We start from the raw sequence: 24523 nt of genomic DNA on the forward strand, positions 1-24523 counted from the left end.
AATAATTTTTTACTTAAAGTCTGTTTTGTCTGGCATTACTATAGACATGCAAAGCTCCCTTTTGGTTACTATTTGTATGGAATATCTTTCCATACCTTCACTTTCAACCTGTATGTATATTTGGATGTAAAGTGAATCTCTTGTGGGCAACATATAGTTGGATTTTTTTTTTTTTTTTTTGGCGGTACGCGGGCCTCTCACTGCTGTGGCCTCTCCCGTTGCGGAGCACAGGCTCCGGACGCGCAGGCTCAGCGGCCATGGCTCACGGGCCTAGCCACTCCGCGGCATGTGGGATCTTCCCAGACCGGGGCACGAACCCGTGTCCCCTGCATTGGCAGGCGGACTCTCAACCACTGCGCCACCAGGGAAGCCCTGTTATATCCTTACTTTTATCTGTACTTCTTTACTTTGTCTCTCTTGTCCCTACCCTGATCAATTTTGTTTCCATTCCCAGCAGTTTCTCCTCAGTATAGGCCTTTGTCCTGAAAGGAGCCCTGGTAGGTTAGTTTTGAGAGCTCACCAGGCCTTGATTTCTCCAGCCGCTTCAGGCCTTACTGCTGAGCCCTGCACTCAACCACTATTGGAGTGGATGACCCCCCACCCCCACCCTGCCAAGTTCAACTACTGTTCAGTTTGGCCAGTTGTGCTTTCCAGTGAATACCTGCTGGCTACTTTGAGGTTAGAATACCTCATTGCTCCTCTCTGCTTTCTCCCATATACATATTGAGAACATGTAGGTCTTATGACTGGAGGTAGTTTGTTCCTACCTGCTTGTATTTGGGGAGTTATGAGAATATCTTGTTCACCTACTTTTGTTATAAATATTGTCCATGGGGTTTTGGTTTTGCTTTCAGGTTTCTCTTTTTCATGTGGGAATTTTGAATTAAAAATCTGTGATGCTGCTGTCATCATCATCTCAGAATCCAGGCTTCCATATTTTGAAATTTCTTTATATGTTATCTCTTTGTCTCTCTGAGTTGCATTCTGAATAACATCTTTAGTTCTGTCTTTCAATTCAGTTAATTTTCTTTTCAACTGTGTCAAATCTTTGGTTTTTAATATGTTTTATTTTTCATTTCTAGGAGTAGTTCTATTTTGTTCCTTTTCAGCTCTGCTTGGTTGTTCTTTATAGTTTCTGGTTGGCTACTCATACTTTTAATCTTGTCAAAGTTCTTTTATTTCTTTAAACATAGTAAACATAGTCATTTTAGAGTCTGTTAGATAATTCCAGTATTTGAAGCTAGACTCTGTTGTTTCTGCTGCTTCTTGCTCGTGGTACCTTGTTTCCTTTTGTGCTTAGTGATTTGCGCTACCCATTTTCCTTAGAAATTGATTTGTGGGGATGTTTTATGGACTGGACTGAAGATGGGGCATGGTAATATATGGTAGCATTTTGTGTCTTTTTTTTCTTGCAAGGCGTTACACTAAGGCTGTTTATCTACAACTTACTTTTATTTCACCATGCAATAGTATATCATAGTGCTGTCATTGAAGTGCTTGTAATGAATCTCCTTTGCCTTGTTCTCTGGGGACTGTAGGTGTATCCTGAGTTTGAAGATCAGAGAGCTTGTCTGCCATCAGGATCTTTTCTGACTTGTTCCTCAGACAATACCATCCGCTTCTGGAACATGGACGGCAGCCCTGACTCTCACTGGCAGAAGAACATCTTCAGTAATGTAAGGGGCTTCATTGTGAACCATCTTTTAGGAGGAACAAAGGCCTACTTGAATCTAGGATAGGGGGGTAGGAGGGAGTTTTATGGAACCTCAGTGTTAAGCTTCACTAGGGACAGGAACCAGGAACCAAGGCTGGTCACTCTCTGTCTCCTATCTCATTTCTCTCTCTCTCCCTCTCTTTCTTTCTAGGTTACATGGTCTTTCCTGTCTGCTTTTTAAAAAAAAATATATATATATATATATATATATATTTATTTATTTATTTATTTTATTTTTGGCTGTGTCGGGTCTTGGTTGTGGTCCTCTCTGCTTTTCTTTACCACTCAGCTCCTGCTGTCTCGGTGTGTGTGGACACAGCCACTCCAGGCAACCCGACATACTCAACAAAGAAGAAATTGCTCCCCAAGTCTTGAGTTAGAACTCCCTGGGAGAGCACCTGATGGGCCAAACCAGGCAGGGGTGTCTCCTGTCTAGCTAGCTGCCACGTGGTGAAGCCTGAGGTGGAGGTGCTGGCAGGATCCCAAAGAGAGCCATGATGAGAGGCTGGGGAGAAACACTTTACTGAAGAAATGGTTGGTGTTGCTAGGTCAGTGAAGGAGCTTCTCTGAGGAGCTGAGGCCTGAATCATGCATTCACTGATTCTACAGATAGTTATTAAGGTCAGTGCTAGGTGCTGTGCTGCATGCTGGGGACATATCAGTGACTAAGGCAGACCCTTCTCCTGGCCCCGTGACACCTACAGTCTAGTAGGGGGAGGCAGCCAGCCAATAACTGCACAAATTATGATATAATCACAAGCATAATAAGCACCATGAAAGAAAGTTGTAAGGTATGAGTAAGATATATCTAAAGTCAGTCATCTGATTTTATCTGTGGCATTAGGGGCAGCCTCCTGGAGGAGGAGATAACTGAACTGAGATATGGAGGATTGGGAGGAATAAAGAGGGGAGGAGAGAGTGTTCTACACCAAGGGACAAAGGCCTTATGGCTGCAAAGAGCTTGATGAGTTGGAAAACCCAAAAGAGGTTAGTGTGGCTGGAACAAAAAAAGCTCTTAATGCAGGGTGTGTATAGCAAATGCTCCTTTACGACTCCCCTCACCAGTGCCCCACGTCCCCCTGCCATACTAACATCTTCTCTTCTGCATCTGTGATAACCATGTTATATTTGGTTGCACACAATAGAAAAACCCGAAGCGAGGTAAAAGTTTGATTTTCTGACTTGTAAAAATAGTCTAGAGGTAACTAGTCCAGGCTGTTTTGGCAGCTGTAGGAAGCCCTTAGAGACCCAAGAGCTGTCCAGCTCTCCACTCTGCCCATTTTGAAGGAGTGGCCCTTGTCATCGTGGTCCAGGATGGCTGCTGGTGCTCCAGTCATCACATCCAAGTTCCAGGCAGCAGGATAGTGGGAAAGAAGCAGAAGAGTTTTCACTTGCTTTACACCTCATTGACCAGAATTTATTGACACAGCTTCATCTAGATGCAAGGGAGTCTGGGAAACATAGTTATTATTCTGAGTGGTGAAGCTCCCAGGTCAGAATTGGAATTCTGTTACTAATGAAGAATGGGAGACTATCAGGTGAAAAAATTGCAGAGGTGCTCCAGAGCTTCTCATAGCACTGACCTAAGTCCTTTCCCGCTTGCAGACCCTGCTGAAGGTTGTGTATGTGGAGAATGACATCCAGCACCTGCAGAACATGTCACACTTCCCAGACCGGGGGAGTGAGAATGGGATGCCTGTGGACATGAAAGCTGGGGTACGAGTCATGCAGGTCAGTCCTGATGGCCAACACTTGGCTTCAGGCGACCGAAGTGGAAATCTGAGGCAAGTGGGCCCTGGCGTTGTCTAGTGTACATCTCCCAGCTTGGGCTCAGGTACTAAGGGCAGTGGGGAGGAGCCCTGGCCTTGGCACCTCCAGCTGCCTGTTGGGAATGAGGGACTGTGAGTAGCAATCTGGTAGCCAGCCACCCCTGGGAACATAAGCTTAGAAGGGGCTTCCAGAAGGGCTAGCTCAGGGTAGATCAGGGTAGCCACCGGGGCCTCGGCAGCTGGACCATGTGAACTCTGCCTGCAGGGTGGACAGGCAAACTTGCATGACTCTCGGGCATGGTGACACCTTCTCAGCCACATGGTACCACTGCTGAACCATCAGAGAAGATGCCAGCTGGAGCTTGGCATTTCTGGTGGCCCTGAGAGAGGGACCAGAGGATGGGACATCTGAGGGCTTGGGCTGTTTACCACCCTGCAGAGGTTTTTCAAGATGTGACAGGCCCAATAGGTGCTGACAGAATATGAGTTCTGTCACAGGGATCAGGTTTAAGGTGGCGAATGTCAGCTATGACCCCCTGGGTAGTGGAGCTGTTGCAGAATGGGAGGGACTGGGGCACTGAAGAGCATGTGCCCCATAACGGGGCAGCCACCACGCAGCACCAGTAGTATAGCCTCCAAGTTGTCATATCTTCCCATTGTCTAAGAAGAACATAAAGTGCAGACTTTTTCTGTGAAATTCCATGGTTTTTAAATGTTGGCAACTGTTGTGATGTCAGTCACTGCATGAGGCAAACTGAACGTGTCAGGGGGCTGCTCCCGTTGACAGCACTTGGCTATCAACGGTGAAAACAGTGAGGAGAGGTAACGTGGGCATAGCGATCTTCCCCCAGGCTGGCCGCTGGCCTGAGTACCATGGGTATTGACTGATTTAATCCTCTCACCGACCCTCTGGCGTAGGTGCTGTTATTCACTCCACTTTCAGATGGGTTCCCTGAGGAAAGAGAGGCCAAGTGGCTTGGCTAAGGTCACACGGGTAGAGAGTGGAGAAGCTGGAATTATTATTTCTTATTTCAGTCCTGGATGACCTGTTGTCTGATTTCATTTGGCAAGAATGTGAGGAAAGTCTGGATCTGAGACTCTTTAAGAATGAGAGGGAGTTCCCTGGGGGTCCAGTGGTTACGACTCCACGCTTTCACTGCTGAGGGCCTGGGTTAAATTCCTGGTCAGAGAACTAAGATCCTACAAGCCACAGAGTGCAACCAGAAAAAAGAAAAAAAAAAGAATGAGAGATTGGAATCAAATGTTCCCACCCATGGGTCCTATCCTTGAGTATGACCTCTGACCCCTGCCCCAGCCCCAGGAATCACCTCTGATATATCCCTATCCTAACCCCAGAAGACCATCCTAGGTGTTACCCATGGACAGAAGGGGCGGGGTGCCCGCTGAGGTTCTCGCAGGCTTGGCAGGTTTTAGATGAGAAACTGGTTGGGCACCTGTAGACTACTTGGCCAGGGTAGGGTGTTCTCCACGTCACCTACCTGGCTGCTCTGACCTTTTCTAGTAGTGGCAGAGCGTCTGGAGCTGAGGGGTGGGGGCGCCAGGCAGGGTACAGCAGGCAGTGTGTATCTCTCAGGATCCACGAGCTGCACTTCATGGACGAGCTGGTCAAGGTGGAGGCCCATGATGCTGAGGTGCTGTGCCTGGAGTACTCCAAGCCTGAGACAGGTGAGCCCATGGCAGGGGAGCAGCCTGCCTGGCAGAGCCACAGGGAGGAGTAGTTGGTGTCTGGTGGGACCGTAAATGACAGGGCAAGACTCGACTTGTTTACCCTGGTCCCCAGTGCCCCGAACAGAGCTCAGGCTAAAGAGGTGAAGGTTGAATGAGTGAATATATGAATGAGCTCCTCCTCTGCTGGAGAAGATAAAGATAGATCAGTAGTCAAACATATTCTTTTGAAAAAGTTTGACGCTTACAGAAAAATTGCAAGAATATTATAATGAATATCTGTAGCCTCTTCACCCAGGCTCCCCAAGTTTTTTCTTTTAAATCCTGTCTGACCTGTGACAGAATTATCTGCTTCCCCTCTTTCCATTTCTGTGTATTTGCGCACCTGTGTATATATACACTTGTAATAAAATAATAGCATGTGTATTATTATTATTAAAGCATGTATATTATTATTATTATTATTTGCTAAACTACTTGAGAGTAAGTTGCAGGCATGCTGCGCTTTCACCCTTAAATGCTTCTGTGAGCATTTCCTAGGAAGGGGGACATCTATTTACATGACCACAGTGCACTTATCAAATGTGCATCTTATCAAATCTGTCATCTGTCTTGGGTTCTTATTCACATTTTGCCAGTTGTCCCAATGCTGTCCTTTATAGCACCTTTGTTTATCCAGTCCAGGTTCACATTTCAGTTGTTGTGGCTCTCCTGTCACCTTTGTTTTGGAATATTTCCACAGCCTTATTTAATTTGTCTTTATGACTTTGGCTTTCTGCAGAATATAGATCAGTCATTTTATAGAATTTCCTTCAATTTGGGTTTGTTGTTCTCATGATTTGATTCCGATGATACACTTTTGGCAGGAATATAATGTAGGTGGAGTTATGTCCTGATAATGTTAATGTGCGTTCCCATGCTCTTCCTTCCCCCACACCCTCTGCCCCACCAAATTTTCTTTAAATTTCTTTTCATTCAGTACACCTCTCCCGAGCTCCGCTCCACCTCAGGTCATGTGTTAGGCCTCAGACATAGCAGGTGTCCCGGCTAGGCACTGTCTGAGGGGGCCAGCACGAAGGTCCAGTGGCTGAAGGAAAGGTGGCAGCATGTGGTCAGTAGGGCCTAGATGAGGCTCGTGTAGCCAGAGCTCAGAGAGTGAGGGGGCAGTGTTTTGGGGAGGTTGAGAAATTGGCAGGGCCTTACGTGGCTGCCAAGTAGCTGGACTTGGTAGGGAGGAATGCTGGGCTCTGCTGGAATGTCTGGTGTGGGCACAAGTGGAGGAGTGTCCACGTGTACATCAAGATTCATCCTGCAGGAGCTGGTGGCAAGGGATGTGAAATGCCAGGGTTTGGGGCTCTGGGGAAAGACTGCGCAGAGTGGGGGAGTGGCCCCTTTCCGGGTTTGTGGCAAGTTGACTGCAGTTAAGAAACCGAACTCCTTCTTCAAGGCCAGGAAAGCTCGGTCACACTGCTCTCTGGGAGGCCAAGCCATCAAGCAGCCTCCCAGAGACCCAGTGGCACCCTTTTCATCCACAGGGTTGAGCTTGCTGGCCTCAGCCAGTCGGGACCGACTGATCCACGTGCTGAACGTGGAGAAGAACTACAACCTGGAGCAGACCCTGGATGACCATTCCTCCTCCATCACAGCCATCAAGTTTGCTGGTGAGCCCTTTCCTTCTGCGTCCTGTGCCTCATTAGATGGGCTCCTTTGACTGCACGTAACAGCGAAAGCCACCTTTAGCTTAGAGAAGAAAGGGAGAGGCAAGCTCTGGATTCAGGCACAGCTGGATCCAAAGATGGAATTTTTATTTATTTATTTATTTATTAAAAAAATTTTTTTTAGACTAATTTTTTTTAATGCTTTTGGAGTATCGTTTATTTTGGCTGCTCCACGTGGCATGCAGGATCTTAGTTCCCGGACCAAGGATTGAGCCCGTGCCCCCTGCAGTGGAAGCACAGAGTCTTAACCACTGGACCACTAGGGAAGTCCCCAAAAGTTGAATTTTTTAAAGTTACCTGGACTCTCTCCCTCTGTCAGCTGTGCCTTTCTCTCGTGGGCAGGATCTCAGTGGTCACTGTGCCGCTGGAAAGAGATTTCCCCTCTTCCTGTCAATTTTGGCAGAAATTGGTAGCTGACTTACCTTGTGCTGGCTTGAGGCACCTGCCCTTTCCAGGGCAGGTGGTGCCAGAGCTTTGGAGTATCCTCTTGGGCTGGGTGTGACTCGTGTGCCCCCAGCCTCCACCTGCCTCCACCCCTGATCCAGGAGGACTGACATTAGGTAAGTGCTAGTCCGCAGAAAGAAATCAGAATGCCAGTCCAAGGTGGAATGGGTTTGGGTGACCTTGGCTGAAAAATAGATGACGGTGACAATTGCTGGAGACTAATTCTGTGCTGGGTGATGTGATCCTTGCACTGCCCCAGCAGTTACTGTACTTTACAGCCAGAGTCACACAGCCAGTAGGTGCAGGCCTGGTATTTTGCATAAGGCTGTCCTTCCTTATAGCCCTCGCTCAACCAGGCAGTTGAAGGGATCCCTCCAAGACTCGAAAGATCCAGTACGGAGATCCCTGGCCCTAAGGGATTCCAAGAGGAGGGGAAGTAGGCCCTGTGGGGGTTTAACTGATCAGAACCCAAGAACATGTTCAAAACTATATTCAAGAAGAATCCATTCATGGAGGGAATACGTCCACTGACTCCAAGTTCTTGACTATGAAGTGTTTTGTACATATAATCTTGTGGCTGAGAATGTATTAATGTCCTTGGTCTTCCCCACTTTCTGCCCTGTCTCTGTCTAACTCAGGTGGTCGGGAGCTGGGCAAAAACAGGTTAACACGTTTGCTATGTCTTGATGAGGACCTGACAAAAGCTGATCAGCTCAAACTTCTCAGACACCTGTAAAAAACTGTTCAGACCATCCCATTCCACAGGGTAGAGGTAGTTAGAATAGATTGGTAAATCTAGCAGTTTGGCCAGCAGTGACCTCACCTTTAATGAATGGTCTGGATCCAGGAGAGGTGATAACTGGCCAAGGGGGTGGCCCAGTAGTCGGTCCTTTAGGTCACCTTCTGAAGGCGTGGGCCTCTGTTAAAGCCCCAGCCGGTCTGAGAGGATGCACATCCTAAAACCAGTCCTGTGAGCCCTGCTCTGGCTGGGCTGACTCAACTGGGCGTTACACTCAAAACATTGATAGTTCATATAAACTGGGCACCAGCCAGTCGGAAACTGTCTGAAGCTATCCAGCTAAAGAATGAATCAGTCTCTTAATTCTTTTCTATGAAACATATATCCAAAAAAGTGAACAGAAATATCTGTGAATAGTTTACAGAATAATACAATGAATATCCACATCAAGGTTCATAGTCAGTAGGTCTGAACTAGACACACCCATTGTTTATAGCCAGCACCTGTTCTGATTGGTCCTAGTCCTAATATTGCTAAATACTTGGACTCACCACCCCAGGTTAAGAAGCAAAACATTACCAGTAGTAACTTGCAGGCCCTCTCTGGATTCCTCGCCAACATAGGACTCGTTCCCTTCTATAAACCAGTGACTTCTGCTCGAGTAACATCTTAACTTGTATGTCAGGCCTGGGTGCTCTCAAATGTCCTGTCATGAAGGAGCAGTGTCTATTGTACCAAGGTTGTACATGTTTTATATTTGTTCTGTCTCTTCATCCTCACCACAACTCTGCAAGGTATTTGTGCTGTGATTATTCTTATTCTATAAAGAAAGAAGAATAAAAGTAAGAACATCGATCTTGCTTACCAGGTAGCAGCCACTGTCCCAAGGGCTTCATACCACTCCACGGGGCAGTGGCTGATACAGGCTTATTGAACAGATGGGAGCTGAGGCTCGGAGAGGAAGCCTGGCTTCAGAGCACAGTGTTTAACCAGAGAATGCCTGGGATCAGCCCTGGCCCCATCTTGACTCTCTGCACCCTGGGACAAGGACTGTGTGACTCTGAGCCCCTGGGTTCACATTTGTACAAGTGGCTGGTGACAGTCAGGAAGGGGAGGCATGTGGCACAGGACCTGGCCCGAAGTCTGTGTGGATAGTCCTTTTTATTTTGGCTGCACCGCATGGCTTGCGGGATCTTAGTTCCCTGACCAGGGATCGAGCCTGTACCCCCTGCAGTGGAAGCGCAGAGTCCTAACCATTGGACCGCCAGGGAAGCCCCTGTGTGGATACTCTGATCCTTCTTGATGGTGTGAGCCTCCCAGTGGTCTGACTGTCTCCTCTTGCTCCCTGCTTCACTGACGCCTCCATTGTGAGGCCAGAGTCACCTCTCCAAATCCCAAATTAAACATGGTGCCCCTGCTGTGTCCCTGGCTTCTGTTTCCCTGTCTGCTCTTGCTCTGCAGATTCCTGCCTTGCCCACTGCACCATCTGTGCCCCCCTCACACAGAGCTCACAGTTTACAGAGTCCTACCGGCACCCAGCACTCACCTCACCTCCTCCGGGAAACCCTCTCTGACCCCCAGCGGAGTGCCCTTATAGTAGAGTTCCCTAGCTAGGATCCCCAGCCCCAGTTGGGCCCAGCAGTGGCCCAGCCCTGCCTAAGGCACTGCTTCCTCCTCCAGGCCACAAGGACATCCAGATGATCAGCTGTGGGGCAGACAAGAGCATCTACTTCCGCAGTGCCCAGCAGGTAGAGTGGGGCAGCCTCCTTGGGAGCTGGGTAGGGGGCTTGTCAGGGGTATCCTCTGAAGGCCCTGCCTGCCCTGCCAGGCCTCAGATGGACTACACTTTGTCCGTACCCACCACGTGGCAGAGAAGACCACCTTGTATGACATGGACATTGACATTACCCAGAAGTACGTGGCTGTGGCCTGCCAGGACCGCAACGTAAGGTGAGGAACTGCCCTGCACTCTTAGTCAGCCAGACTAAGTGGGGCCTGGTTGGGTCTGTCTTCTCATGAGCGCTCTGCTTTCCTCCCCCTGCTCACCTGGTCCCTGAGAAGCTGGGTGGAGTGGTGGGACCCAGTGGGTGTTTCTTAGGAGCTGGGTTCACCCAGGCCTAGTCTCCAGGTCAAACAGAGGGTTCTCCTAGATCTCAGGAGCCTGTGTGGGGCAACTGAGAGCTGCTGATGTGGCTCATAAACTCACTCATCCTCGTTCCCTGAGCTCCTGTCTGGGAGGGACAGTGGGGGAGTCACAGGCCCTGCCTTCGTGGAGCTGACAGTGCAGTGGAGGAGAAGACAGACTGACCAGACAGTGACAGCACAGAGTGGTCAGGGCTGGGATGCAGAGAGCCCAGGGGCTTTGGGGGGCCCTGGGAGGACATCCGACCCTACCTGGGGTCGCTGGAAGGGACATCTAAGCTTAAACTGGGAAGGATGTGGAGGAATAAGCATGTGCAGAGAGGTTCTCCATCTACTTCATTTGCTCACTCAAGTTGGGTGCCAGGCACTCAGCTCGCTGTGTGGCAGGGAGATGGATGTTAACTCAGTGGACACCCCAAGACGTAACCTCTGTGACCTCAGCCCAAGACAGGGTCTCATTCCCTGATACGGGGTTTCAGTCCAGGCATCGGGTGGGGGACAGGAGGTACTGGGGGCTTCCAGGGGAGAGGAGGGCAGCAGGTAAGGTTGGAACAAGGGAGCAAGAGAGGGTGGTGGGCAGGGCCATGTTAGCCACTTCTGCTCTCACCTTCCCAGAGTCTACAACACCATGAACGGGAAGCAGAAGAAGTGCTACAAGGGCTCCCAGGGTGATGAAGGGTCCCTGCTGAAGGTGAGGAGCTGGGGCCCCAGGTGAAAACCGTACACGGACACCCACACACAAGGCCCCCCTGTCTGTCCCCTGCCCTGCTGGGCCTCCTGAGACCTGGGTCCTCCTTGGCACCTGATCGGAGGGATGAAAGGATCACATGCCGGCCAGCATCTACTCAGGCCTGGCTGACCAAGGGTGCTTGGGAGCCAGGGCTGGCCCTGACTGCTCTACCTTTACTTACTGAATCCTTCCCCACGTGGGGACATTTAAGTGGCTTCCATTGTGAGTGGCAGTAGAGAGTGGTGGGAGGAATCAGAGAGGCCTCTCCAGGCTTGCCCCTGTCTATGTTATCCAGGATGAGGTGGGGACCTTCTCAAGAGCCTCTGGACTAGGGGAGTTATGAGCTCAGGCTCCAGGGTCAGACCCTCTTACAGCTCTGCCTCGGGCTGACTGTGACCTTGGGCAAATGTCATCTCGTCTCGAACCTGTTTCATCATGTGTAAAATGCAAATAAAAATTGCCTCTATCACAGGGTTCTGTGGGGGAAATAAGTTCACACACGTACAGCTCTTAGCACAGGGCCTGGCTGCCATTAGTGCCATTGTTGTGGTTGGTAATTTCTTCACCTGTGAAATGGGAGCAGGAGCTTCTGCCTACCATGGTGTGTGTTGTGAGGGTTACCTGAGTCCATGTGCCAAGCGCCCAGCACAAGGCGTTCCTCAGTTAGTGGGGTTGTGTGTTGAGACCCAGGCCTATTCCAGAAGGAGGCAGCCCAAGTGTCACGTGGGTCCTCTTCTCGGCAGGTCCATGTGGACCCCTCAGGCACCTTCCTGGCCACAAGCTGCTCTGACAAAAGCATCTCGGTGATTGACTTTTACTCCGGGGAGTGCGTTGCCAAGATGTTTGGCCATTCAGGTGGGTTTGCCTCCTTGCTTGGGACTCCTCCCCACCTACCCCAGCCCAGCCTCTGGCTCAGAAGGCCAGCATGGCTTCTCTGCTCTGCTTGCAGAAATCGTCACCGGCATGAAGTTCACCTACGATTGTCGTCACTTGATCACAGTATCCGGAGACAGGTGGGAAAGGCCTGGAGGCTGCCCCAGCTGGGCCTCCCTCTGGGAGTGGGTGGGACCTATCCTGCTGGGAGAGCAAGGGCTCAGACACCGGAACCCCATGCCCACGGCCTGCCTGTGCAGAGAGCTCTCTGAGCATGCCAGCTTACTCTCCTCGGATAGTGTGTGCCCAGCCCTGAGTTCAAATCCTAGCTCTGCCACTTATATTTCCCCTCTCTGACTTTGTAAAAGAGAGATGACCCCATCTACCTTGAAAATCGTATGGTGAGAGTCAAATGAGATGACATAAGTTCCTTAGCACATGGTTGGTATCCAAGGAAGTCCCTTTTGACGCTCTCCTCAGTTTATCAATACTACACTCCTTCCTCACAGCCCCCTTCCTTGGGTCTCAGGGTCTTCAGAGCAGCCTTGGTTTGCTGGGATGCCCTGGACCCCTCCCAGGGTGTAGACCTGACTTGGTCCGGAGCCCTGTGCTAAGCTGATGAGGGTTGTTTTCCGGGCCAGGAAATAAGGTCTTGGCAGTGATGAACCAGGTGGCTCTGGGGTCAGATGGCTTCCATATTCACTGTTCCTCCCTCTTCCACATCCCTCCTTGGCCTCTGCAGCTGCGTGTTCATCTGGCACTTGGGCCTGGAGATCACCAGCTGCATGAAGCAGCACTTGCTGGAGATTGACCACCGTGAGCAGCAGCAGGAGAACACGAAGGGCAGGAACTGGAGCAGCCACCCCAGGTCCTGGCAGCCACCTGTCCATTCACCAGAGGGATGTCTTCCTGCCCTGGGCCCCGTGAGGAGTGAGGCTAGGGAAGCAACCACGGCCCAGACAGCCCCCGGCCCTGCCCTTTGTGCCCTCGGGGCCTAGAAGGGGAGATGTACTTTGAATAGGAAGTTACAATAATGCATATGAGAAGGGTTTTGAAGTGTAAAAGCAAAAGTGCTTGGAGAGCCCATGAGCACTCTGGTGGGAAGCCCCAGGGGGCTGTGGGGACCAGAGGAGGCCCCAGACCCAGCCCACCCAGCCCGTGGTGGGGAGGGAGGAGATCAGAGAAGGGTCCAGTGGAGCAGAGATGTCTTCTTAATCTTTTTTTTTTTTAAGGTATTTTTTTTGTTTGTTTTTAATCTTTGGCTGCGTTGGGTCTTCATTGCCGCACACGGGCTTTCTCTAGTTGCGACGAGCTGGAGCTACTCATCGTTGCAGTGCGCGGGCTTCTCACTGCGGTGGCTTCTCGTTGCACAGCATGGGCTCTCGGTGTGCGGGCTTCAGTAGTTGTGGCACACGGGCTCAGTAGTTGTGGCGCACGGGCTTAGTTGCTCTGCGGTATGTGGGATCTTCCTGAACCAGGGCTTGAACCCGTGTCCCCAGCATTGGCAGGCAGATTCTTAACCACTGTGCCACCAGGGAAGTCCTATCTTAATCTTTTTTTTTTTTTAAGATGTTGGGGGTAGGAGTTTATTAATTTATTTATTTTTGCTGTGTTGGGTCTTCGTTTCTGTGCAAGGGCTTTCTCTAGTGTGGCAAGCGGGAGCCACTCTTCATCGCGGTGCGCGGGCCTCTCACTATCGCGGCCTCTCTTGTTGTGGAGCACAGGCTCCAGACACGCAGGCTCAGTAGTTGTGGCTCACGGGCCTAGTTGCTCCGCGGCATGTGGGATCTTCCCAGACCAGGGCTCGAACCCGTGTCCCCTGCATTAGCAGGCAGATTCTCAACCACTGCGCCACCAGGGAAGCCCTTCTTAATCTTTTAATGTAAGTTATTCCTTCACTTATATCTTTGAGTTTCCTAAACATATTTCTTAAGTCTTTATGTTGCAAGACCAGTTTTATTTGGAGTGAATTCCTGTTCTGGTTTTTGATTTGGGATTTTGGTTTGGAAGTTTCAGTTGGAGTGGGAGGTTTTGAATTTTCTTCTCTTCCGCCTCCGGAGCTGTCCCTATCTCTCTCTCTGTGTCTTGAGGCTTTGCATTGCTTCCCCACGGGGACCAGGCCTGACATGGGCCATCTATTTTGCAGTGATCTTGAGGTAATGCAGATCTAGGCACCAAGAGAGTGGGCAACTCTTTGGCTTGTGGAGCTAGAACCTCATTGCTAACCCCACTTCCTAGAACAGAAGCCAGCAGCTCAGGACTCATGCCCTACTATCATCTGCTTTGCTTTTTGTTCCATTGCTGTGGCCCTTGAAGAGTTTGTCGTATTTCTTGAGCCCAGCCTTTGTTACATCTCATTTTTTGTGGCAGTATGTTTCTAGCAGAGGGGGTGTGGCAGGTGAGACCTTCCAGCACCGTCTTGACCAGAAGCCAAGAGTATGTTCACATGGACCCCAGCACAGGGCCCAGCCCTAGGCAGGTCCCCTCTACCACCCCATTTACCTATGTTTCTCTCCTTGCTGTCCTTTTTCCTGGTTTCAGGCAGGAGACATATGCATCCATGCCCAACGAGATTTGCTCCCTAAGCCCTGGAGAGCAGACGGACGATAAGCTGGAGGAAGAATGTGAACCTGAAGAGTTACTAAAGACACCATCGAAAGAGAGTTTGGATCCAGGTTGGGAAAGGGGCCCTATTTTGACCTCTCAGTGTAGGGATCATTGCTGGGTTTTGGCCACTACTCTGTTTTCACAGCCTGGCACATATTGAAGCTCAGTAATCATATCAGTCAGGACTTTTTCAGGGTAATAGCACCTAGACTCTCACTGGCTTAATTTGGAAAGAGAATTTATTGGTTCTTGTAAATGAATATTTGAGAGTATTGGTTCAGGCATGGCTGGATCCAGGTAGTCAGGTGATGTTAAAGAAATAGATGTATCTCTGTCTCCTGGCTCTGCTTTTCTCCATGTTGACTTTGCTCTCAGGCAGAATCTCCCTGTACAAGGGGCAAAGTATCCCCAGCAGCTCAAGGTTATAACATTCTAGAAAAGAGAGCACTTCTTTCCTAATAGCTCAAAGTCCTGTGTTCATGACTCATGTTCCTGCTGTGAGTCACCTGCCCATTTCTGAGTCACTGTGATTGGCCAGGCCTGAGTTATGTGGTCATCCCTGAGGGTAGGAGGCTTTAGTCAGCTCCACTTGAACCACCTGACCAAAGGCGACGGGTGGGTGTAAGGGGGTGTCCCAGGGGTAAAACAGGGTGATGTTCACCAGAAAACAGACCAGATTCTCTTGTTCAGGCAGAAGGGAGAGTGGTAGCTAAGCGACTTTATGAGAGGCCAGGCGCTCTATAAATTTCTTCCCCTCTGCATATCGCCTTGGCTTAGACCCATGTTACAAGATGGCTGCTTAAGTTCCAGGCATCAGAGACATTTTTTTTTCACATCTTTATTGGAGTATAATTGCTTTACAGTGTTGTGTTAGTTTCTGCTGTACAACAAAGTGAATCAGCTATATGTATACATATATCCCCATATCCCCTCCCTCTTGAGCCTCCCTCCCTCCCACCCTCCCTATCCCACCCCTCTAGGTCATCACAAAGCACTGAGCTGATCTCCCTGTGCTACGCAGCAGCTTCCCACTAGCCTTCCATTTTACATTTGGTAGCTTATATGTGTCAGTGCTACTCTCTCACTTTGTCCCAGCTTCCCCTTCCCCCACTGTGTCCTCAGAGACATGGTTGAAAGAGGACATTCCCTCCTGGAACCTCCTGTACAGAGGAAACTCTTTCCCAGAAGCCCCTGCAGGCTTCTCACAGGTCCCATTGGCCATGATTGCTCCAGCTGTGAGAGAGGCTGGGAACAGTGACCAGCACTGGGTGCTCTTAGCGAGGGTAGTGGGCTGCCAAGAAGGAGGAAACAGGCAGGGGCCAACTGGATGGCTGACTAGTAGGCAACAGCAGTGTGAGGATTCAGCCTTGGGAAACAATCAAATAGAGAGTAAGCTCATTCTCTTTGTCACCACCCACACATCCAATTCAGCGTCCTCTCTCAGGTGGCCACTTTGATGAGTTTGGTGTGAACCCTTATAGGCCTTTTTCTGAACATTAATATACACGTGTGCATATCCATAGGAAACATCTGTGTCCACAAATCGTATTATACTGCAGATATCATTCTGTATCTTTTTCTTCTCAAAACTATCTTACTGACCTGTAGGTTGGTGAATACAAAACAGAGGCCTCCCTCTTTTAACCAGAAGCATAACCAGTGATTTTGCTCTGGGTGGGCACTTGTGTGTTTTCTAACTTTACACTGTTGTGAATGAGGCTGTGCTGACCACTCCTTGGCCTCAGGCCGAGGACTGGCATTGCTAAATCCTGGGGTTAATACACTTTTTTTTTTTTTTAACATTTGTTTTATTTTTTTGGCTGTGCCATGTGGCATATGGGATTTTTATTCCCCAACCAGGGATTGAACCCATGCCTCCTGCATTGGGAGCACAGAGTCTTAACCACTGGACTGCCAGGGAAGTCGGATATACTTTTTATTTTAAAAGAGAACCCCAGGGCTTCCCTGGTGGCGCAGTGGTTGAGAGTCTGCCTGCCGATGCAGGGGACACGGGTTCGGGCCCCAGTCTGGGAAGATCCCACATGCCGCGGAGCGGCTGGGCCCGTGAGCCATGGCCGCTGATCCTGCGCGTCCGGGGCCTGTGCTCCGCAGCGGGAGAGGCCACAACAGTGAGAGGCCCGCGTACCACAAAAAAAAAAAAAAAAAAAAAAAAAAAATTAAAAAGTAAAAGAGAACCCCAGCGGCCCTCCAAATCCAGTTACTGCCCCACCCAGCAGTCAGTGTTAAGCCCTCTGTTTCCCCACACTTTTGCCAACATTTGATAGTTTGAAGCATTTTAATTTTGGTCAGTCTTAGGGTAAAACATTATATCCCATTGTTTAAATTCGCACTTCCCTGACAGTTAGTGAGGTTGACCATCTTTGGATGTCTGTCGTTTCCTGTGTTGTCTCTGGAGAACTGCTGTTTATGTTACCCGTTGTCTCTTGGGTTGCTTATTCTCTTTTCATGGTTTCCATGTGTCTCTCCAGATCCTCGGTGCCTGCTGACCAACGGCAAGCTGCCACTCTGGGCAAAGCGGCTGGTGAGTCTGCCCGGAGAGTGGGACGCCTAGGAGCGGACAAAGAAGGGGTGCCCTCCTCCATGTTCCTCATTCTTCTGGGAACACTTTTCCCCTCCACATGTCTCCTTTCCCTGGAGAACCCCTGTCATCCTTCCACTCTCCGCTTAGACAGTCCTTCTTTCATGCAACACATATTTACTGAGTGCCTACCCTGGGCTAGGCCTTGCTGTGGCCCTTAGATACAGCAACCAGCAGGGCAGATGAAATCTCTGCCTTCACAGGCTCATTCTCTACTTTGGGAGGTGGACAATAGCCACATTAAACAGGTAAATTATATAGTGTTTGGGGAACTGATAATCAGTGCTATGGAGGACAAAAAAGTTGAGAAGGAAAATACAAAGTGTTGGGGGTGGTGACAATTTTAGGGTAAAAAGAAAAGGCTTCACTAGGAGGACTTCACGTATTTGAGCAGAATTAAAGCAAGTGAGAAATACAGATCCTGGGAAAGAATGTTCCAGGCAGAGAACCCGGTCTGCAAGGGTGAGGGCCGTGAGGCAGGATCATGCTTATTAGCATGTTCCAGGAAGTGCAGGGAGGCCCGATGCCTGGGTCGAGGGTGAATGAGGGCAGAATGGGGGAGAAGGGCTCGGAGAGGCAGTGGGGACCAGGTGGTGAGGAACCGTGTGGGCTTGCTGTGTCCCCTCAACACCCCTTATTGTCCTTCTCCACTTATTTCTTCCCCTGTAGCGCTGAGTGAGATGGACAGGAGGGAGAGCTCTGAGCCAAGGAAGGTCGTGTTCTTACTCAGGCGTTAACAGGTCCCTATGGCTGCCTGGGCAAAACAGACCTTGAGGGGCAAGCAGGGGGACCAGGGAGGGGACTGCTGTGATAATCCTGGCAGGAGAGGTTGGAGGCTGGACCTGAGGGGAGAAGTGGTTGGATTCTGGATGGATTTTGAAAGTGGAGCCAAACAACTGGATGTGAGAGAAAGAGAGGGACCAAGATGAAGGTGGGATTGAATGAGTGATCATTAATTGAGGGAGGGGCAGGCCAGGCGCTGGTGGGTTAGAAGTTGGCAGCAGAATCCTAAACCCCAGGTTGAAGGGTTTATTTTAGGAACAATGTCAGACCTCAAATCAAAGCCTAAATGTCAGCTCTTCAGGGAAATCCTCCCTGTTATCAGCCTCTGCACTGCTGACCAGGTCAGGCATGTGACTGTGCTCTCTCAGGCCCCCAAGCTTTCCCTTATCAGTGCATATTACAATTGGAGTTACATCCAACAAATATTCACAGAACACTTACTCCGTACAGGTTCTATTGAGTCTTTTATATGTATTGTTTAATCCTCCTGGATGTATGGGCTTTTCATATCCCCTGTTATTTCACAGATAGGGAACTGAGGCCCAGAGAGGTTAAGTAACTTATCTGGGGTCAAGCTAGGAATTAGGGGAGGTGGGGTCGACCCTAGAAGGCTGGCTCCAGAGCCTCAGTTGTCAAGCACCCACCCTCCACTGTCTCTCAAGCAAGTCTTGGCAGGAGGCAGTGGTGGGCAGGACCAGGGTTAGGGTTAGGGACCGTGGAAGGGAAGTGGCCATATCTTGGATGTGTTTGGGTGGCAGAGTTGAAGAAATACAATGGGAAGTGTGAGGGACAGAATAAGAGGAATGAAGGAGAACCTCAAAGTTTGGGGCCTGAGCAGCTGCAAAGAATCACTGAGACAGGGAAGGCGTTAGGAGGAATAGGTTTAGGGGGAAGGTCAGTTGTTGTCTTCAACATGTTTGCTTTGAAAGATCATAAACATCCATGTGGAGATGTGGAACAGTTGCATGTGCACTTCCAAAGTTTAAGAACAAGGTTCAGGCTGAAAACAAATATCTGGAACTTGTTTCTGATTGATGTTTAAAGCCACGAGGCTGGATGCAGGTCCGTGCAGTGTCCCGGGCCCTCACTGGAGTTGGTGAGCACTTGGCTAGCTGCCTGACCATCCCCTGTCACCCTCAGCTAGGAGATGATGATGTGGCAGACAGCTCGGCCTTCCACGCCAAGCGCAGCTACCAGCCACATGGCCGCTGGGCGGAACGGGCTGACCAGGAGCCTCTCAAGACCATCCTGGATGCCCGGGACCTGGATTGCTACTTTACCCCCATGAAGCCCGAGAGCCTAGAGGATTCTGTTCTAGATACAGTGGAGCCGCAGAGACTGGCGGGCCTGCTGAGCGAGGTATAGACTGCCTGCCCCAGCCCGGCCTACAGCCCCTGCACCATGACTGCCGGCGCAGGACCTGGGGCCTCAGTGCTCTCGTTCTAAAGATAAAGCTGACTGTCCCACTCCAGGGGTGCGAAAGGGTTACATGAGATGGTAGAGGGCAGGAGGGTGAGCCTCGGACCTGGTGCACAGTGAAACTTCCCAGGGCAGACCAGAAAGCGGGAAGATGGGGTCGCTCGGGGGTTAAGAGCTTGGGCCCGAGGGCAGGCCTGTGCCTGAGTTGGGGGCATTTGAGCAGGTGGAGCCCTGGTCCTACCCCTTCCCGGCTCTGTAACCTGCAGCAAGGCTTGATTCTCTGGGCTTTGATTTTCAAAAATATGGTCATTTAAACAAAAAAGAGAGAGAGACTTCCCTGACGGTCCAGTGGTTAAGACTCCGTGCTCCCAATGCAGGGGGCCTGGGTTCGATCCCTGGTCATGCCACAACTAAGAGCCTGCATGCTGCAACTACAGATCCTGCACGCGGCAACTAAGACCCGGCGCAGCCAAATAAATAAATAAATATTTTTTAAAAAGAAAGGTGACTGGGGCTTCCCTGGTGGCGCAGCGGTTGAGAGTCCGCCTGCCGATGCAGGGGACACGGGTTTGTGTCCTGGTCCGGGAGGATCCCACATGCCGTGGAGCGGCTGGGCCCTTGAGCCATGGCGGCTGAGCCTGCGCGTCCGGAGCCTGTGCTCCGCAATGGGAGAGGCCACAACAGTGAGAGGCCCGCGTACTGCAAAAATAAATAAATAAATAAAACCATTTTAAAAAAAAAAAAAACAGTGACTAAGAAAAGATTTCAGAAAAGGTCATTTTTAAAAATGGTCATTAAAAAAAAAAGTGCACAGGGGGCTTTTACAGTAATCCAGTTCTAGAAACAGGGTCTGGGCCCTAAAAGGCGCTGAAGCAACTTTAGCTCTTATTCTATTATTTTTCAAACAAAATTCTTTTTTATTCTATTATATAAGTTTGCTTATGTGGCATAATATAAATAGTTATGTGCATAAATCATAAATATATAGTTTGATGAATTGCTACCTGTGTACACACCGATGTATCCACCACCCAAGTGAAAATATAGAGCATTTCCTACCTCTTGGAAGGGGATCTTGGAGGACCGCCTTGTGTCTCTTCCAATCAGTACCCCCACTGAGGTAACCAGCATTCTTTTTTTTTTTTTTTGGCTGCATTGAGTCTTCGTTGCTGCACGCGGGCTTTCTCTAGATTCGGCGAGTGGGAGCTACTCCTCGTTGCAGTGCACAGGCTTCTCGTTGCCGTGGATTGTCTTGTTGCGGAGCACGGGCTCTAGGCGTGCGGGCTTCAGTAGTTGTGGCTCACGGCCTCTAAAGTGCAGGCTCAGTAGTTGTGGCGCCCAGCTTAGTTGCTCCGCGGCATGGGGGATCTTCCCGGACCAGGGCTGTAACCCGTGTCCCCTGCATTGGCAGGCCGATTCTTAATCACTGAGCCACCAGGGAAGCCCTGGTAACCAGCATTCTGACCTCTTTCACCATGGATTGGTTTGCCTGTTCTTGGATTTCATATGAATAGACTCTTAGTGGGTTCGAGCCATACCTATTCCTTATCTGTAAAGGGGCTGATGATAATGCAGGGGCAGCACAGAGTGAGCTCCTCATGGCCCCAGCCCAGGCCCTGGCTCACAGGGAGCATCCAGCAGTGAGGGCTGCCATCACTACCTACATCTTTACCGTTACCGTCGGTGTTGGCGGAACACCTAGCAGCTTGGGAGGGCCCTGGTTGCCACAGCTGCCTCTGATGTCTGCGCTGTCTTCCCCCCGCAGTCAGACAGTCCCCAGGACAATGGCTGTGGGCCTCCCTCCTTACCACCCCTACAGAGGGAGTCTTCTGAGGCCAGCGAGCTCATCATCTACCCCCTGGAGACAGAGGTGACAGTCACAGGGACAGACAGGTGGGTGTCTTTTGCACCAATGAGAACCTTAGTTGGAGAGAGGAAGCCTCAGCTGGTAGGCACACCGTGGAAGAACCACTCTCCCAGTGGGCCTGTGGGAGGGAGGCGGGTGGGGGGTGAAGCCCGGATGGTGCAGGAGCCCAGCCCTGCAGCCTCTTCCTGGTTCCAGGAGAAGGTGCAGGGGCCCCTGGAGGCGGCAGGAGAGGTGAGGCTGTACTCCCAGCAGGAGCAGGTGCAGATGTCTAGGCGTTCTGGGTGGGGGCCACTTGTTTACTAACCAGTACATTATCATTCCCTCGCCCCACGCCCACGGGCACTGCAGCAAGTACTGTGCGGAAGAAGTAGAGAGGGCGCCAGGAGACCAGCAAGGTGACTCCTACCTCAGGGCCCCCTCCATCGACTCGAAGGACCAGAGGCCACCTGAGGGTGAGTGAGCACCAGGCAGTACACCCTGCAGTAGTCTGTTCATGTGGCCAGGTCCCTTTCTGGGCACTGATGGTGACCTTGACCAAGCCTTTCTGAAGCCCAGAGTCTGTCACAGAGACAGGCATGGTCCCTGCTATTGTCACTCTAGAATTCTGGAGCCCAACTTCCCACCAGTGGGAGCCCAGCTCTGCACCTTCCTCGAAGTGTAGCCTTGCTGGTCCATAAAAATAGGGGGCGGTCTTATCATCCCCTTTCTGCAGATGAGGAAACTGAAGCCCTGAGACCCAGAGCGCCTTACCTGACTCAGTCAGGGCCCAGCTTTGGACTCCTGACCCCTCCCACCCTGTTTTCCAGACTCAGGGGAGTCAGAGGCCGACTTGGAGTGCAGCTTTACCACCATCCATTCCTCCCCTCCACAGCCAGACCCAGACCCTCAGTTTGATGTGACGCCCCCTACACCAGGTAAGTAGGGGCCAGATGTGGGGAAGGGCAGTGTGTGGGCCTGGCCAGGGGCTGGTCACGATAGATAACCACTGGCCCAACATCAACGCTGCATTTGGTGGCCACTGAGCACCAGTTTCCTCCCCTGGAAGACAGACGCATTAGCCCTTCCTTCTCCGCCTGGTGGCAACAGGGTGTGTGATGGGCAAGTCCAGCTTTCTCCATTGTTAAGTGGCCAGTGGCTTTTTCAGAGCATCTGCCATGATTCATGGTGTTGATGGTTCTCTCCTGCCCACTCCCTCTCCCAGACCCCCTTCTCCTCTCCCCAGGATGCCCAGGTACCACAGAAGAGTTGTCCCAGCCCGAGGTGCCAAGCATATCCAACGGCTCCCTGCCCCAGACCCCTGAGCAAGAGAAGTTCCTCCGCCACCACTTCGAGACACTTACTGACGCCCACCCTGAGGGTAGACCATGCCCCTCTCTGACCCGTGCCTGGGCAGCATCCAGGGCTGAGCTCAGTGTGGGCTTCTCTGGGGCTAGGCTTTCCCTGGCAGGACTGGCGAGGGTGGTGGGAGGGCGTGTGTTTTACTTGGGGGCCCAGCTGTATGGTTTCTCTGCCTGCTCCATTTGCTCCCAAAGTGTGTGTTGTCTATTGATGGGGGTTTCTGAGGATTGTCTGCTGGTCTGTGGGTCTGCCTGGGCCCAGGGCTGGCTGGCTGGAGGGATTCTGAGGGCGCCCTCGGCATCTTGCCCTAGAGCCCTTCCACGGATCCCTGAGAGACCTGAAGGCCTCTGAGGCCGAGGACAACTTCTTCAATCCCCGGCTGAGCATCTCAGGCCAGTTCCTCTCCCGCCTCCAGAAGACAACCAGGTGGGAGCTGGTGAACTAGTGAACCCCATCCCGCCTTCCAGCTCTCTGTCTCTCCGTGGGAAGGGGCTGTGTGCCCTCAGGCGCCCCCAAGGCAGCCACAACCACCTGTTTTCCCCCCTACAGGTTCACCCACACCTTCCCTTCCCGGCTGCCCCTGCACCTCGTGAAATCCCCAGAGGTCAAACTCATGGATCTCAGGGGGAGCCCGCCCAGAGCAGAGCCCCTGAGAGCAGGTACTGGCTACACCTGCCCAGGCAGGACCAATGTGAGTACTGGGGCCGCTTCCCTCGAGACAGGGCTGGGAGCCTGGTGGCCTTATCCTCACCTCAAGGCTATGCTTGCAGGTCATCTCTGGGGGAAAGGCTGAGGAGCCCCTCGAGACCCTGGAAGCCTGGTCCCCACTGAGTGAGTGTCCCCACCCCCAGGTGAAAAGCCCTAGCCTTCTCAGCAAATGGCCCTGGGTGCCTAGCTGAGCCATGGTGGGGATGGACAGGATCCACTCAGACCCTGCAGCCACCCTGGCTGGGGCTCCCTGTCCATCAGCTCTGAGCTGGGGTGTGAGAGTAAGCTGCCTCTTCCTTTCTAGCCCCCTGCCTCACAGGCCTGGCGCCCTGCATCCTGCCCTCCTCTGTGCTGCCCACAGACAAGAAGCCTCCGACACCCACAGCTCTACCCACTCCAGGCCTGGCTCAGGGTTTCCACACCCCTGCCGCCCGCTCCTGCATGGAGGCCACTGCCAGTTCCTGTGCCAGGATACCACACAGCATTTCCATTGAGGACAGTGAGGGCCCTGTCCTGGATGAGCTGGCCAGGCCTCTGTGCAGGTCCTCGTCCCTGGGGGAGCTGGCCTCCCTGGGCCAGGAGCTCCAAGTCATTACCACCACAGTGACACCCAGTTCTGACAGTGAGGGCCAAGAAGCTGCCCTGCCCTCCCGGGGCAACCATGAGGCCCGCGCCAGCCTGAAACTCACCCTGCCAAGCATCTGTGACAGACTTGTGTTGCCCCCACCCCAACTGGAGCCTCCCACCATGTGTGTCTGGTCCCAGGAGCCTGTGGCCATCCAGCCCAATGTCATGGTCACAACAGCCAGCTTCCTGGCCCCCAGCCCTGTGGATGGGAGTGCCCCAAGACTCCACAACGCCACCTTTCTCCCAAGGTTCCTGGCCACCGAGTCCCTCAATACCCCTTCCCATCCCAACAGCCCCCCACTTCCAGAGGCCAGGCCTGGGGTCCCTGGCAGCATCACCTCCCTCCTGGAGCCCACCCCTGGTGAGTACCATCCTTGGGACAAGGGATTGTCCCCTAAGCTCATCCCATGTAACAGCTGGCTCAGCTCCAAAGGTGGGCACTTGACCTGGCCACAGGCGCTGTGCCACTCATTCATTCATTGCCTTACATATTTAGTGAGTACCTCGTTTGTGCTGGGCTTTGTTCTGGGCCCTGGGGACGTGGGACCTGGTGGTAAACAAGACTACAGAGAATTGACACCTTAACTGGGGGAGACGCCCAGACTAAATCTAGTAAGGAAAGTGTTCAGTGTATCACAAAGCGATGTGTGCTGAGAAAAAGAGAAAGAAAGGGTTTAGGGAGTGACAGGTGGGAGCAGTGGTTAGTTTTAAACAGGATGATGAGAAAAGGCTTTAGGGAGAAGGTGGCATTTGAGCAGAG

General features: G+C 51.4%; 1 protein-coding gene and 1 long non-coding RNA gene across 7 annotated transcripts in view; one reads left to right on the forward strand and one right to left on the reverse strand.

The window, feature by feature from the left end:
• The window catches only part of WDR62 (WD repeat domain 62), a 45826-nt gene that overhangs the window by 20557 nt on the left and 746 nt on the right, over positions 1-24523 (forward strand). Inside the window, exons 10-30 of one of the 6 annotated variants that reach the window (XM_027078862.1) lie at positions 1539-1676; positions 3320-3498; positions 5078-5169; positions 6705-6830; positions 9751-9818; positions 9899-10020; positions 10828-10903; positions 11686-11797; positions 11892-11955; positions 12558-12683; positions 14357-14490; positions 16912-16964; positions 18945-19163; positions 20989-21116; positions 21439-21542; positions 21897-22004; positions 22292-22447; positions 22740-22854; positions 22978-23087; positions 23199-23259; positions 23441-23558. In XM_027078862.1, the coding sequence (XP_026934663.1) occupies positions 1539-1676; positions 3320-3498; positions 5078-5169; positions 6705-6830; positions 9751-9818; positions 9899-10020; positions 10828-10903; positions 11686-11797; positions 11892-11955; positions 12558-12683; positions 14357-14490; positions 16912-16964; positions 18945-19163; positions 20989-21116; positions 21439-21542; positions 21897-22004; positions 22292-22447; positions 22740-22854; positions 22978-23087; positions 23199-23221 (2253 nt within the window). In that variant the 3' untranslated portion in view covers positions 23222-23259; positions 23441-23558. Of the gene's footprint in view, positions 1-1538; positions 1677-3319; positions 3499-5077; positions 5170-6704; positions 6831-9750; positions 9819-9898; positions 10021-10827; positions 10904-11685; positions 11798-11891; positions 11956-12557; positions 12684-14356; positions 14491-16911; positions 16965-18944; positions 19164-20988; positions 21117-21438; positions 21543-21896; positions 22005-22291; positions 22448-22739; positions 22855-22977; positions 23120-23198; positions 23260-23440; positions 24125-24523 lie in introns of those variants that run through there. The other 5 variants (XM_027078858.1, XM_027078859.1, XM_027078857.1 and 2 more) reach the window with 5 other exon arrangements.
• LOC113605621 (uncharacterized) lies at positions 6813-8591 on the reverse strand. Its single transcript, XR_003427286.1, has 3 exons — positions 8155-8591; positions 7185-7251; positions 6813-6909 (listed from the first exon to the last, which is right to left on the reverse strand). It is a non-coding gene; the product is annotated as an uncharacterized LOC113605621 (long non-coding RNA).

The sequence above is a fragment of the Aethalodelphis obliquidens genome, unplaced genomic scaffold (assembly GCF_003676395.1).
Source record: "Aethalodelphis obliquidens isolate GAN/ISIS:26980383/991018 unplaced genomic scaffold, ASM367639v1 scaffold43, whole genome shotgun sequence".
NCBI classification, from domain to species: Eukaryota; Metazoa; Chordata; class Mammalia; order Artiodactyla; family Delphinidae; genus Aethalodelphis; species Aethalodelphis obliquidens.